At 41.2% G+C, this 15,019-nt stretch overlaps 1 protein-coding gene across 1 annotated transcript in view; it reads right to left on the bottom strand.

Annotated features, from left to right (window-relative positions):
• Pip4k2a (phosphatidylinositol-5-phosphate 4-kinase, type II, alpha) overlaps window positions 1-15,019 on the bottom strand; it is a 151,257-nt gene that overhangs the window by 50,456 nt on the left and 85,782 nt on the right. Inside the window, exons 2-3 of the mRNA XM_013014713.1 lie at window positions 6,568-6,665; window positions 5,052-5,148 (exon numbers count right to left, since the gene is read on the bottom strand). Coding sequence (XP_012870167.1) covers window positions 5,052-5,148; window positions 6,568-6,665 — 195 coding nt within the window. The remainder of the gene's footprint in view (window positions 1-5,051; window positions 5,149-6,567; window positions 6,666-15,019) is intronic.

Genomic DNA, 15,019 nt, shown 5'->3' with positions numbered 1-15,019 from the left:
AAAGAAAGAAAGAAAGAAAGAAAGAAAGAAAGAAAGAAAGAGATTCAAATTAAGAAACATAAGCAACGGTAAGGGACTGAAGTACTTAGACAGTGCTAGGAGCAAATACACATAAGACAATGACACTATCCGGTGATGACTCTCAGGAGCTGAGATCACAGAGGATTCCCTACAACCAAGTTCGTGCCCATCCCTTCCAGAGCCAGGCCTCTGCTCCTGATCCCATCCAGAGATTTCCCTAGGCTGCCCAGGTGGGCATGGACATCTCACAGTCACCTAGGGGGCCAGAACTCAAATGCATTCCCCCCCCGCCTCCCCACTTCACTCCATCACTCAGCAGCTCTGGCCCAGAACCTCTTTGGATCCTATCTTTTGCTCCAGTGGGTCTTCAGCCCCCCAACGGGTCATTTATCTCCTCAAACCCTTGTGAAGCTGCTCCCTGCTTTAGGGTGTCAGTGATGAGTGTTCCCGCTCAAGCTTCCTCTCACTGGGACGTCTAGCTTCCTCATTTCCATATCTCCCTTTTATATACTCTACGTAGAACGCTACTGTCATCTTCAGAAAACAGACTTTCATGACACTGCTTCTCCCCTCCATAAAATTCCAGGGCTGTCTGTTGGCTGCAGGAGGGACTTGAAGTCTTCAACTCTGTTTCCAGGTTCTCTATTTGTCCCTCGCTATGGGTAAACCTTATACATCTTCTACATGTCAGCCACCATGGATCTCCGGTCTTGCCCTCTCTCTCCCTCCCCTACAAGTTGTTTAAAGATCTGCTTAGGTGCTAACTACTGGGAGATCTACATCTGAAAAAACCCTTCCAGCCAGCTGCCAGTGGCTCCTGCCTGCAATCCTAACTATTCAGGAGGCTGAAACCTGGAATAAACCTAGCCTGGGCATGGATTTGTCTAAATCCATGAAACTCTTATCTCCAATTAACTAACAAAAAGATGGAAACAGAGTTGTGGCTCAAGTGGTAGGGTACTAGCTTTGAACAAAGGGACAGCACCCATGCTTTGAGTACTATCAAGGTACTAAGCACAAATAAATATTTTTTCATTGTATAGCTTTGATATTTCAGCTATACTGACAGAATTGTCTTTCCCCCAACTTAGTGTACTCCGTACGTCTTAAGACTTTAGGATTCGAAACTTGAAAGAGAAACATCAAAAGTTTAAAATGTTAGCCTTTAAAATGAATCATTTTAAAATTAGACTTGTCTGTTGTTCCACATACAAAGAAGAAAGGCATCAAATGTGAATAATGAGAGATTCTAATTCAGGAGGCGCAGTAGGGGAAAAGTAAACCTGATATTATCCAACGCAATGAACACGAGGGTTTAGTTTCAAATTATGTAGTGTATTTAGGTTTCACAGCATTGGCTTCATCCTGTGCAACTTTTTGGTTTCTGGTGCACAATTCTGTCTAGGAGCTCAGAAGCAAACTAAAACCTCCATCTGACTTCCTAAGTCTGTTAAAAGGGCCCCTAACATCTCACAAGACTGGAAATAGAGGTGCAAGCTTCTCTTTAGCATTGTCCTTTTCTACCACATTCTCTAGGATGTATAAATGTTTATTAAAACAGAGCTTGATATGTAGGCAAATACACACTGAGTTGATAATCTTGAGTGAATTCATGACTGGAAGGACCAAGACTTTAGGTGGCACTCATACAAACAGAAGTTCAGAAGAAGCAGTGGTGAAGGCTGCTAAGGCAACATTCTTTTTAACGGCATCCAAGAAGAGAGAGGGGTCATGGGAGTGAAGGGTCAAAACCAATCAGAAGAGCATGCTCCAGTCTGAGATGATTACAAGCCAATCATACAATTGAAAAACAAAAGCAAGGCGCTGCTGGCTCACACCTGTAATCCTAGCTACTCAGGAGGCTGAGATCTGAGGATTGTGGTTCAAAGCCAGGCCAGGCAGGAAAGTTCATGAGACTCTTATCTCCAATTAACTACCAGAAAAGCAGAAGTGGCCAATGTGGCGCTGTGGCTCAAGTGGTAGATAGAGCGCTTGCTTGCCTTGAGCTAAAGAGCTCAGGGACAGCACTCAGGCCCAGAGTTCAAGCCTCACGACCGAAAAAAAAACAAACAAAAAACAAAACACTCATAACATATTGGAGGAAGTTCTAAGTCTTCTAAATCTGGAATTAGTATGTAGACACACACACATGCATACACTCAGGCTTATAGATTTAGGTTAAATGGTGTTGTGGTTTGAATAGGAAATGTCCCCAGATGGTGGCGCTATTGAGAGGCGAGTGGACCATGAGGACTTAGAATCCACTGAGTTGGGTAATAAATCTGATCACATTACTGTGAGGTGGGTGGACATTAAAGTGGAGCCTGGTCCTAGGGATGGGCCTTTGAAGGGGGCGTCACATGTTAAGACCTTGTTTTCAGTTGAAACTCCAGGATCCTGCCCCTGCTGAGAAATTATTATTGTTGTTGTTGTTGTTATTTTCTTGCTATGGATGGAACCCAGGGGTCTTCTCTCATACATGCTAGGCAAACATCTCCTTACTGAGCCATCCTTCTCAGGCTGTTGAAAAGTTGTTCGTTTGTTTGTTTTTAAAAGCAAGCATAGACCCTGGGAAAGGAATGGAGGGCTGGGAGGGAAGCAAAGCATGTCTCAGGTTTACTGAAGTGACTCTGAACACCCACTTTTTCTTTTTTCTTTTAAATAGAAATACAGTTGCCAAAGAGAAAGCAGCAATTTAAAATGCCAAAAACACAGGCAGAATGAGAAAAGGAGCGGTGTTCAGATGATTAATTATACTCACGCCGACACTCCAGGGCACTACTCTCTCATGCTCAGAGTCCAACAGACTTGCCAATTACTCATGAATCACACACACCCCCTCCCCCTCGTCTACCCTCAAAATTGTGCTTAGCAATTTGCACTTCGATATCAACTTAGATGGTTTTGTTTTTAGGGGGAAGATGGTGTTTAAGTCTTTCAGCAACCAAATCGGTTATTTTAGGAAAGTATAAAAACCACTTTTCTCTGCTATGGGGCAGAGTTCAGAACGTGATGGGATCATCAATGAACTCTTTAAACTGATGAGAAAAAATTAGGGAGCCTTAGAAGATAGAATAGTAGAGCCATAAAGTCAGTTTCTGCCAGACATTGGTGACTCATGCCTGTAATCCTAGCTACTCAGGAGGCTGAAATCTAAAGATCTCTGTTTGAAACCAACACAGGAAGAAAAGCTCCTGAGACTCTTATTTCCATGTAGCCAGTAAGAAGCCAGAAGTGCAGGTGTGGCTCAAGTGGTAGGGAGCCTGCAAGCCAAATTTAAGCAAACAAGCCAAATGAGAGCTCAAGGTCCTGAGTTTAAGCCCCAGTACCAGTGTATGTGTGTGCACATGTGCACCCACACACACACACACACACACACACACACACACACACACACACACACACACCAGCTCTATGAAATGCCAATAGCTATTTTATTAAAATAAAAAAACACAAACAAAACAAAACAAAAACGATGACTACGGAGGAGGAACATACTTGTGCTTTGTCCCAGAACCAGGCAGGAGAAGATTTCCTTAAGATGTGAAAATAATCTGCTAGCATTTTCTTTTAAAGTACCCACTTGTTTTTCATATCCCTTGCTCAAATCGAGTACAGGTCTTAAAGGTATTATCCCTTTAACTTCCATACAAATCCTTTTTACTATTCCAATTATTCTTTAAAAGTTACTTTTCCAGTAGTGAATGTCAAGCCCATAATTATGATCTAAGTTCTTTCTTAACTAAGTCCCGCAGTGAATGTTGGCAGATGAAGAATGGAGTGCCCATATCCCCATATCCTACCTGGATCACTCACTAACAATCAGCTTTCCCTGAGTACTCAGGACGCTCGGTTCAGAACCCCACGACCCTGGTCCACAGCTAGGATGACATTGCCTGGATACCCAGGCCTAGCAATAGCTCATGTGAGAAATTCTTGGAAACTTCTAACATGGGAGTGAGTACAAATACTGACCTTTAGGAAAGCGTACTAACCAAGCGTACTTTGCCTTGGGGGGGGCTGATTATTATTATTTTTAATAAGAAAACATAAGCTGTGCCAATTTGTAAAGTTAACCAGGGTGGCACTATAGTACTGAAGGCAAGATGAATTAGGATTGTAGATTTAGGGCCAATGAGACAAAGCATTTGCTGGATTTGAAAAAGTTTAAAATAAGTCAATCACTACCATGATTTCTGCTTTTAAAAAATATCCTAGGTGTTTGTGAATATAGAAACTCAGATTACCATGGTCAGACTCTTTCTTAGGAAAATGCTCATGGATTGGCAGATATTTTAAAAGTTAAAACATATTTTATGGTAAAAATGGACACTAGGCAAGTATGAGGAAAAGAGTGCTCTGTTTATAGAGGACAGTGTCCCCAGGATTTTGCCTAGCACTGGTGAGCTCTTGGTGACAACAAGGCCATGGTCACTCTACAATCTAGCATTGTGGTACACAAAATGTGGCCTTTGACAAAAATGCTGGGGCAAGCAACCAGCCTGCCAACTTGAAAAGCAGTAAATCAGCAAGATAATGTTTTCTGAGATTCCAAAAGAGCCTTTGCAACAGTAGAAAAGGTGACTCCAAACACACACATATACATACCAGTGACATGCATACCACCAGAAATGAGAGCGTTCAAGAAACCTTCAAAGCTTGTCTCCTTCCAGAGGGGCCCAGTTTCTTCCCTACCGACTAGTACACCAAAGTCCTACTTCAGTTTCCACACTGGAGCCACAGCTCCTCTTCCAGCTTTTTGGTGATTAATTGGAGATAAGACTTTCATGGGATTTGTCTGTCCTGGCTGGCTTTGAACCTTGATCTCAGATCTCAACCTTCTGAGTAACTAGGATTACAGGTGTGAGTCACTGGTGCCTGGCCTTAAGGGAACTCTTGATTTCACAAAACCTTGGAACACTTCCTACATGAAATGGACTTGCAATGATGACCCAAAAACATACTTTAAAGAGAACAAAAGTACAATGAAACCAATTTCCTCTTTGAAGCAAGATACAAAAGTAACTCACCTGGAAATCTTGATCATCAATTCCAAATCGCTCCCGAAGATTCCGGAAAACCATCGGGCAATATTCCTTAAACTTGAAGTGGCTGGGCATGTTTTCTCTGCAACAGTCACATTAGAATAAAGCTCAGGCAGAGCAAGAGCTCAGCAGACTCTGCTCTGCTGCCACTGAGCCCTAGCTGGAGCAGGAAGGGCCTGGTATTCATTGTTCACTGCAGGCTTCAATGACAACCCAGCAACATCCAGAAGGCAGAAGGGGACAGATCAATAATATAATAACAAGGGAGACTTCCCTTGTTACAGGCACACTAGAACTGGGCAGCCCTTTAATACTGGCCACACATGTAGTCATTTCCCCACTGAGGAGATGGGAGGGGAAGGGGTCAGATGGAGGAAAACAGGAAGGAAAAGTGAAGAAGCTGGAGAAGGGCTGATGATGAGGGAAAGGGCAGCAGAGCAAGCCCAGCAGTGGGCCTGTGTTCTTCTGTCATTGTGCAGCGGAGCTGAGAAAACAGGGTGGTACCCTCATGTCCCCAGTGACTGGTTTTATACAAATGCCGCATTCTAAATTTGCACTGAGAAAAGGCCTGTGAAGAGTCAGCCTCTACACCGTGGGGATGTAGTTCAGCAGTAGAGCCCTTGTTTGGCATGTACGATGAGGCCATGCGTTCACTCTCTGGCAGAGAGAGACCATGAGAGAGCTGGGAGGCGGAGTAAGAGAGACAGAGGTGGAGAGAGAGAGAGAGAGACCGAGACAGGGATGTAGAGACACATGCCTAGACACAAAGGGGCAGAAACAGAGAGAAAGAGAACAAGCTTCATCCTTGATCTTTACATGGCAAGGACATCTTAGAGGCTCATCATCCCACTCACACAGAACTGGCCCCTCCTTTGTGTTCCCACAGAACCACATATATAAATTATGCACACGTCTACACCTCTCTGTCATCATGATTCATACCTGAATTACAGTAATTTGTGTGCCTGTGTGTTAGTTTCTAACAACAGCCTGACTGTGAGTTCCAGCTCTCTCAATGGACTACCTCATATCTAACAGGTGCCCCATCTTGACATCTAAAATGACATTCAAGGAATAGTCTTCATGTCCAATGTGGCATCCAATTATGTTTTAGAAAAATGTACCTTAATTCTTTATTGTTCTACAACATAGTCATTTCAGTCCCTAAAGTCATTTCAAAGCTTGGTATAAGAGAGCAGAGGTATATAACTGCTCAAAAATTCAAGCAATGTACAGTTTCAAGAGTTTGAATTGTTCTGAGAACATCTCTGCTAATGTATAAGATATTCATAGAGAACAATATGCCATATGGTAAAAGGATATTATCCCAGAGGGCCTGCTGCTACTTCTCTGAATATGACAGATGGTTATGTTTATCACAGGATTAACTTCATCAGCAAAACTTTACTCCCACCCATTGAAAAATTATGTGATTACAGAAATTCACAACAGTACTTTCAACAGCCACCACAGTCCTCTGAAAAGTTGGACTTGTACTTACTTGTTAAAAAGGTGATTGTCCACCTTTATCTTTGAATAGGCTTTGAAGTCATCTGGCATCAACATGACAGGGATTTGAACATGGCTCAGTTCATTGATCTAGGAAGATAGAAAATAAATAGCACCAGTTATTACCATTTGGTGGGAAGGACTTGACTTGAATGTGTGCTTGCCAAAAAAAAACCTGGTGGACACAGAAACTTCCTTGCCTGCTGATTCTCTTCCCTCCTTCCCAATATCTATTGTACGCCCTCTCTGTTTTCCTCACTCCCTCATCAGACTTTACCATGGTTTCCTAGCTCTCACCTCGCCCGACTACCACTTCTGTTTGATGGCCTCTGGATGACAGTGGCAAGGGTAGATCATCGGAGGAGGCCAGTCCTCAGGGCCACTTGTCCCAGTTCCTCCTGCTTCTTACCTTTACACTTCCCCTCCAGACCTTCAACCTGGCATCTTAGATGATTACATCTCCAGACAATATCTGTCTATAAAGAAAATTGAGTCAGGTGCAAGGGTTCACACCTTTAATTCCAGCTGCTTAGGAAGATCAAGGTTTGAGGCCAGCCAGGGCAAAAAAACTGTGAGAACCCCATCTCAACCAATAAAGGCTGGGTATGTGGTACTTGTGCCGTCCTAGCTATGGAGCAAGTATAAATAGGAGATCCAGGCCCAGGCTGGCAGAACCAAGTTTAAAAATAAATACTAGAGTGGGGCATGAATTTGCCAACAGAGGAATCTTTCCTGAGGGAAAGAGAATGGGTTACGAACAAAACCTGAGCTAGGTGTGGTATACCCCAACACTTGGTTTTTTTTTGGGGGGGGGTCCGGTCATGGGGCCTGAACTCTGGGCCTGGGCGCTGTCCCTCAGCTCTTCAGCTCAAGGCTAGTGCTCTACCACTTGAGCCACAGCGCCACTTCCGGCTTTTTTCTTTTTTTTTGCTTATGTGGTGCTGAGGAATTGAACCCAGGGCCTCATGCATGCAAGGCAAGCGCTCTACCACTGAGCCACCTTCCCCGCCCCACCCCAACACTTGGGAGGTGAAGACAGAAGATATATAGAGTTCAAGGCCAGCCTGAGCTACACAGTAGGACCCTGTCTCAAAACAAAACAGAAAAAAAATTTCCCAATACAAAAAAGGCAAAGATGGTATTCTACAGGACAAAAGGTGGAGTCCAGTTCCATTTACATGCTGGTGAGCAGCAGGTAGGCTTCTGACATATGAGTTTGAAAACCTGTCTGGGTTAGTTGTTTTTGCATTTTGGGTCCCAAGCTATATTGCTTGCTTGTTGCTAGCAATGAAAATCACTTCAAAGGTTTATACCTCCAGCAGAATGAAAGACATTCTGAAATACACTCGATTCCAAAAAACAAGAACAAGACCAGCAAAAAATAATTTCCCAAACAAAAATGAGTTCCTCGAAAGAGCCCAGTTTTCAACACATTGCTATGTTCACAGTAAGCAAAGGAAATCTCCAGGACACTCTCCTTCCCTGCTGATTCAAATCCACAGTGATTAAATCATGCTAGGGTGATTCTTAAGCAAGTCTGAAGACAAATGCCAATTTCAACATTTTCTTGGGTCAAAGCTGGAAGTAGAGGAGAGAGATTTAAAGGGAACACGAAGAGAGAAATGGGATTGGTCTTTCCAGAGAAAAGGAATCCACTTGTAGTTTAGTGATAGTTATGGGGAACAGCAAACCTATAGAACTCACAAGAGCTGGGATTCTTCAGAAGTTAAGTATTTTGCTGTCAAAGTGTGATATGAAGATAAAGGAGCAAAGGAGTTCCAGGATCATTCCTTGGAAAGGGAAAATTAGTACTAAAAACAATCCAATAAACTTTGTTTATTGGCTTGGCATTCTACCCAGACCAATCATTCCAGATGGCCCACCCCCAAACTGATTTATTATTACCAGTGTTTGTTTGTTTTGTGGTGCCAAGGATAGACCTCAGGCATATATTAGTCAAGAGTTCTGCCAGGTTTTTTTTTTTTTTGCTGTTGTTTTTGTTTTTGTTGTGTGTGTGTGTGTGCATGTGTATGTGTGTGTGTGTGTATGTATGTGACTCCTAGGGCTTGATCTTGGGGCCTGGGTGCTGTCCCTGAGTCCCTGAGCTTTTTTGCTCAAGACTAGTGCTCTATGACTTGAGCCCCAGCTTTACTTCTGGATTTTTTTAGTAGTAAATTAGAGATAAGAGTCTCAAAGAGTTTTCTATCCAGGCTGGCTTTAAACAGTGATCCTCAGATTGCAGCCTTCTGAATGGTAAGGAATAACAGGCATGAGATACAGGCTCCTGGGTTTTTGTTTTGTTTTTTAGACAAAAGCGTTTACTTTCTGATTGTCTTGTAGATACTTAAATTGGATGCACATATATATTTATGTAAGTTATATAATATTCATGAAAGGACACAAAAAGATTTGTGTTAACCATTGATACTATGAAGGAATGAATAATATACCTCTATGCCTTTGGAATAAGTATATATTATAAAATCCAAATTGTTTTTAATTTATGAAGATAAGAATGGTTTCACAGTTTATTAAACTTTTATTAGGTTAGCAAAATAAATGGAAATCACTAGTTATTCAGGGCACATTTATAGTTCTTTCAGGTTGCAAATATTTAATGAACTTTTACAAGGAAAGGGCAATATGAATTTACACTTGTAAAGCAGTTAATGGTTGTCAAACTAAAACATTTTAATCCTGTTTGTGCTGACAGGCATATTTATGATCATCCTTTTGTACGTGTATTAGAAATACTTCCATGCAGAGGAACCACAAGCTAGATCTCCTTGGATCACAACTACATTTTGGCCTAGCTGCTGACCATACTGCTAACAATAAAGAAGCAAGGTCTAGAGTTCAAGCACCAGTACTAGAGCTTATACACACACATACAGACAAGAAAACAAAACAAAAGAACAACAACAAAAAACCCACAACCCTATTCTGGAAAAAATGTCTTTCCTGATAGCCAATGGGCTTAGATACTACCATTCCCCTCATTCTTAAGATAAGGAAATCAAGAGTAGGTAAGATATGAGCAACTCAATGGTACCTGGAATCCAGCCTAAGCTTTTTTCCTTAGTCAAGGCAGCTCATTAGCGTTATCTCAGATTAAAAAATTCAGGGAGTATGACAGGCTGAGCCTCAGATTCCTTCAAATGCCTGCTTTCCCAGAGGGTTACGGTTCCCAGCAAGTTCATAAAACGATCTGAAATTTATGTCCTCATTTTGCTAAAAATTCCTAAAGGATTTCTTTTTGTAGGTAGTGACTGAATAGCATAAACACATGCTTAATGGGATATGCACTGTGGCCTACAGTTACATGAGCTGTCATTTCAATGGTACAATTCAAACCTGGGAAGGCCTGTGTCATGACTAGTTAACATTCCTTAGCATGTTTTGTCACTTCCATAAAGGGGAAATAAATATTCCTCAATGCTATTTAGATCTGTATCAATCAAAAAGATTAACGTTAAAAATCCAACGTTGAGTTCCAAAGCAATTATTTATTAGAGATTCTTCCTTTATTCAAGTTATGATTAACATAAAGGAGAGCAAGTTTTTGAGAGCACTTCCTTTAAAAATACTACACAGACCACAAGACACTCAAATTTATCTTATATACAAGTTATGTCCAACACTGTAAAACATAGATTTGTTTTTATTGGGGGTTAGATCTGTTGATTAAAGTGAATTATCACTCCTCTAGATGTAAGACTGAAGCAGGATTGTGGGATCAAAGCTAGCCCGAGTTAAATATTGAGACCCTGTCTCAAAATAAATTCGAAAATTTAACTTACAAGGCTTTTCACGTCAAGGAAAAGAATATGTTCATAAAAACGGAGGCATTATTAAGGACAGTTAGTTAATTCAGCTGCATTGACTCTACATGGCAAGTTCTTAGATTAATACATAATTAGCAATTGATTTTCATTCAATCAAGAATGCATAAAAAAGCTCCCACCCAAAAATATTTTAAAAATCCTCATACCAAAAAAAAAAAACCCTCCTCACATATAGGAGACACTGACATACTTAATCCAATTATAGTAAAAACAGTTCTCCACAAATTATGAGAAAGTATGAGCAGGGAGAGTCTGGTGTGGGCAGCTGGAGGTTACACCGCTGGGTATAGACTATCAGAGGGCAGGGCAGGGCTGTTTCTGGGCAGTGAGTCTACCTGAGATTGGGACAAGAAGGGAGGTGGAAACAAAGGAGGAAGGATGATCTTCTAAGACCATCCTCCCATCTAAAACACACTTTGAAGCTGCATGCATGGGATAGCACATGCATTTAACAGAGATGAGAAGTCTGATCAGGAGACAGAGCTTGCAGTTTGAGGCTAGGCAGGCAAACGTTTAGCAAAAGCCTGCCTCAATAAACAAGCTGGGTAGTTGTGTCATATGCATGAGAGGCATGCATGAAAGGAATATGCTCCAGGCCAATCTTGGTAAATATAAGAAACCTTACTGGGAAAAGAACAAAGCAAAAAGTTAGAGGGGTATAGTTTGGCAGTAGAGTACCTATCTAGCGTGAGTTTAAATCCTAGAATCACCAAAAAGTTACACATACACAAACATGCCAAAATACCGAAGTGGGCTTACTTTATCTCCCAAACTACATTCCTGCTGCTGACAAATAACAGCAAATTTTGAAATATAACTCAATAGTAAAAATAACTGATCATCAGAACAGAAGAAACACCAAGGATTCAAGATGAGCAAGGACACAGTGGGAAAGAGAAAAATGCAATGAAGAACTTGACATTATTATGTGATTTAAATATTAATGAATTTCTTAGGGAAATCAAATAATAAATGTGCCATACCAGATACCCTATACTTTGCCAGATTTTTTTCCATTGTTTCTGGAATCTTCATGTAAAAAAAAAACAAAAACAAAACACACATGCACAAAACAAATTCACCAATTCTGTTAAAATTCTTTTCCTCCTTCCAAAATTTCTCCGTATCAGTATTTGAAAATATTGCAGATACTCTCCACTGGCTTCAACTATAAACAAACAAACAAACAAACTCCTCTGTAGCTCTTCAGATGCTAAGAGTATACAAGGATTCATCTATCCACATCATTTACTTGAAGCATTTTCTGCCCTGGCATTCACTGACTTTCAGAAGTGAATGAGCAGAAAATAAGAATTAGGAGTATTAGAAGGTTACAGACAAGAATCGACACTGAGTCTGAAAATGAATCACAGCAGACTTCTGACTTGTTCTGAGCAGCTCCCGCCCCAGCTCCACTCCCACCCCCAGGAAAATCAGGTATATGTGATGGGAACTTTCACTCACACTCCTCTAAGTTAAATTATACAAAATGACTTCAGTATGATTTACAAACACTATCAAAATTGCATAGCTCCACTTCACTCTTCCCCAGAGCCTCCTATGGGGTTGGCAGGGGTGGGTGAGGAAAGCAGATCCATGAGAACTTTTTGAGTTATCCTAAGAAATAGCTGCAAAGTAGTCAGGCTTCCTAGCTGACATAGAATTCCCCAAGTGCAATACCTATGACTTACTCCTTAATTCAGATTTTAAAAAAATTCTGTGGCTATTTTGTAAAATAGAGACACCACCATTATTATGTGTTGGATATGTAGGCGCAATAATTATGATAAGCCTTAGTATCATGGCGCATCATAAAGCAGGCTTTCCCTTGTTTGATCCCAGGAGTTCATGACTATATTGGATAAAATAAAGATAGGAAAGAGAAGGGGAAGGAGAGAAGGAAAAAGAAAGGAAAAACTCCACAACTGTCTCTGCCTTTTTTTTTTTTTTTTGCCAGTCATGGGGCTTAAACTTGGGGCCTACGCACTGTCCCTGAACCTCTTTGTGCTCAAGGTTAGCACTCAACCACTTTGAGCCAGAATGCCACTTCCACCTTTTGCTGAATAGTTTATTGGAGATAAGAGTCTCATAGACTTTTCTGCCTGGGCTGGATTTGAACCACGACCCTTAGATCTCAGCCTCCTAAGTAGCTAGAATTATAGGCATGAGCCACCAGCACCTAGCTTAAGTCTTAGCTTTTTCTATTAGCATTCTTAATAAGTTTTAGGGGTAGTACCAAAGTGGCAATTTTTTTTCAACTGATTTTTACTGTTTCGTGCCTTATTTGTACTCTGTGTGTGTGTGGGGGGGGGTGCTCGCACACATGCGCATGGGTTCTAGGGTTTGAACTCAGGGCCTAGGCACTGTCCCTTAGGTTTTGTTTTGTTCAGCATTGGCACTCTACTACTTAAGCCACAGTTACATTTCTAACTTTTTGCTAGTTAATTGGAGATGAGAGTCTCGTGGACTTTTTTTGCTCCAGCTAGAAATCTCAATTCTTAGATCTCAGGCTCTGGAGTAGTTAGGATTACAGGCATGAGCCACCAGCTCTCATTTGGAATGTCTAATTCCATATAAGGGAAAAAAATCCCTCTACTAATTTAAACATCATTTGGAAATAACTTGTATAATCTTGTAATGAATATAGGTTGAATACTAAAAGCATGCTTTAAAAAAAAAAGGTCCATATATGACTCAGACCTGTGCCTGCACTTGGGTAGTGTGGCTTATTATAACTTACTGCAAATTGAAGGGCAATTTGAAAGTTCTGAGGTTTCAGAGGGACAGGCAGAGCAAATTAGAGTCAATTACAGAGGTAGGAAAAACAGGCAGTTGAAAATGTTTGTGAAATGTATTTTTATTTCTCTTAGGGCAAGAGGTCAAGTTTCCACAGCTGTTCCATTAATATTCAGTTTCTAAAACTATTTTGGAACAGTGAGTAGCTTTGGCAGATAACACAGAATAAAAGATCTGAGTATATTTTAATTAAAATCTTCTTCTGAAACGTGAGCTACCTTCCAATAGCTAAGATATAAACACTTTATTTTGACAAGGTGAATTTGAAACAATTCTGATGGCAAAGCTGAGTAGAAATATGAACGACACAAAGGCCTCCCCCCCCCCACTACCTGCAGAGTCAAAAAGCTAAATTAATACTTAAGGGGGATTTTTTTCTGTTGAACAAGAGCCATTAAGTCAATCTTCTGATTAATGGATACTTGACTAAAATTAAAATGTCATCAGAGATATTTAAACTCTGGCTTAGAATCTAACTTTAATTTACAACATAGACACAAACTCTCCTACCAGGAAAAGAGATGTCTGCAGGTTACATCAGAAACTTGTGATGAACAGACGTGGGTGTGGCTGACAGACAGGCCTAGTACAAATTTCATAGAAGAGAACAGTCACGCCAGGTGCCTGTGGCTCATACCTGTAATCCAGCTACTCAGGTGGCTAAAATCTGAGGATTGTGGTTCAGAGCCAGCCCAGTTAGGAAAGTCTAGGAGACTCTTACCTCCAATTGACCACCAAAAAGCTAGAGGTGGAACTGTGGCTCAAGTGTTAAAGTCCCCAGCCTTGAGCATAAAACCTAAGTAACAGCTCCCAGTCCCTGAGTTCAAGCCTCAAATGGAGTCATGTTAAAATTTTACCTCCCTTAAATCACAGAATCTGACATGAAACTACCCAAGCAAGACTCAAAACTCACTGAGGTAAGATTGGCTTTAAGAACAAAATCAATTAGATGATGGTGGCTCATGCTTGAAATCAGATTAGAGCTCCTCAGGAGGCTGAAATCTGGGCAGCCTGGGCAGACAAGTCCTTGAGACTCTTATTTCCAATTAGTCAGTAAAAAGTCAGAAGTAGAGATATGACTCACGTGGTAGAGTGCTAACCTTGAGGGAAAAAGCCAAACAAGAGGTTAGGAATGTAGTTTAGGGGTAGAGTGTTTGCCTAGTATGCATAAGGCCCTGGGTTCCATTCCTTGGTACTCCATAAACAATAAATAAAATTCATTAAAAAAAAAAGCCAAGTAACATTGTGAGGCCTGGAGCCCAAGCCACACACATCTCCCCTAAATCCAAGAAAGAGTTGGCCAGTGAAAACAAGTGCTTACAATGTGGCCTGATCCTTGATGTCCTTGGAGATCTATGACTAAGAGCTGGCCCTGTCACTTGTCCAGGACTCTGGCTGGCTTTCTGGATCTCACTTGATACTTTTAGAAATGAGTTTGGGAAGAGATCTCAAATAAGGTGCTTTTTGTCCAGGACAGTGATTTAAAACATGATTGAGTTAATTACCAGTCCTTTCAGGCTTGAGAAAATTTGCGACAAATTTGGATTTCTAGCTTCATTTAAACTCAAGAAGGTGCTGATCTGGCATTGGTGGGGCACCACTCCTCTGCCTCAGATTGGCTTCAGAGATGCACAGGTGGGCACACTTTCTAGACTCCAGTCTGACTTGGCTCATTTCAGGGTTGCAGCCACCCAAGATTCTGGTGCCTGGCTTGGCAAGGCAGTCCCACAAGCATAAATGAGTCACGACATGACATCTCAGAATTCGCCTAATTCCTTGAAGACTCAGATGACCTCTTTAAAA

This window comes from Dipodomys ordii, unplaced genomic scaffold (assembly GCF_000151885.1).
Source record: "Dipodomys ordii isolate 6190 unplaced genomic scaffold, Dord_2.0 Scaffold24, whole genome shotgun sequence".
NCBI classification, from domain to species: domain Eukaryota; kingdom Metazoa; phylum Chordata; class Mammalia; order Rodentia; family Heteromyidae; genus Dipodomys; species Dipodomys ordii.
Note: the sequence above shows the minus strand (reverse complement) of the source record. Positions and strands in the feature narration are given on the sequence as shown.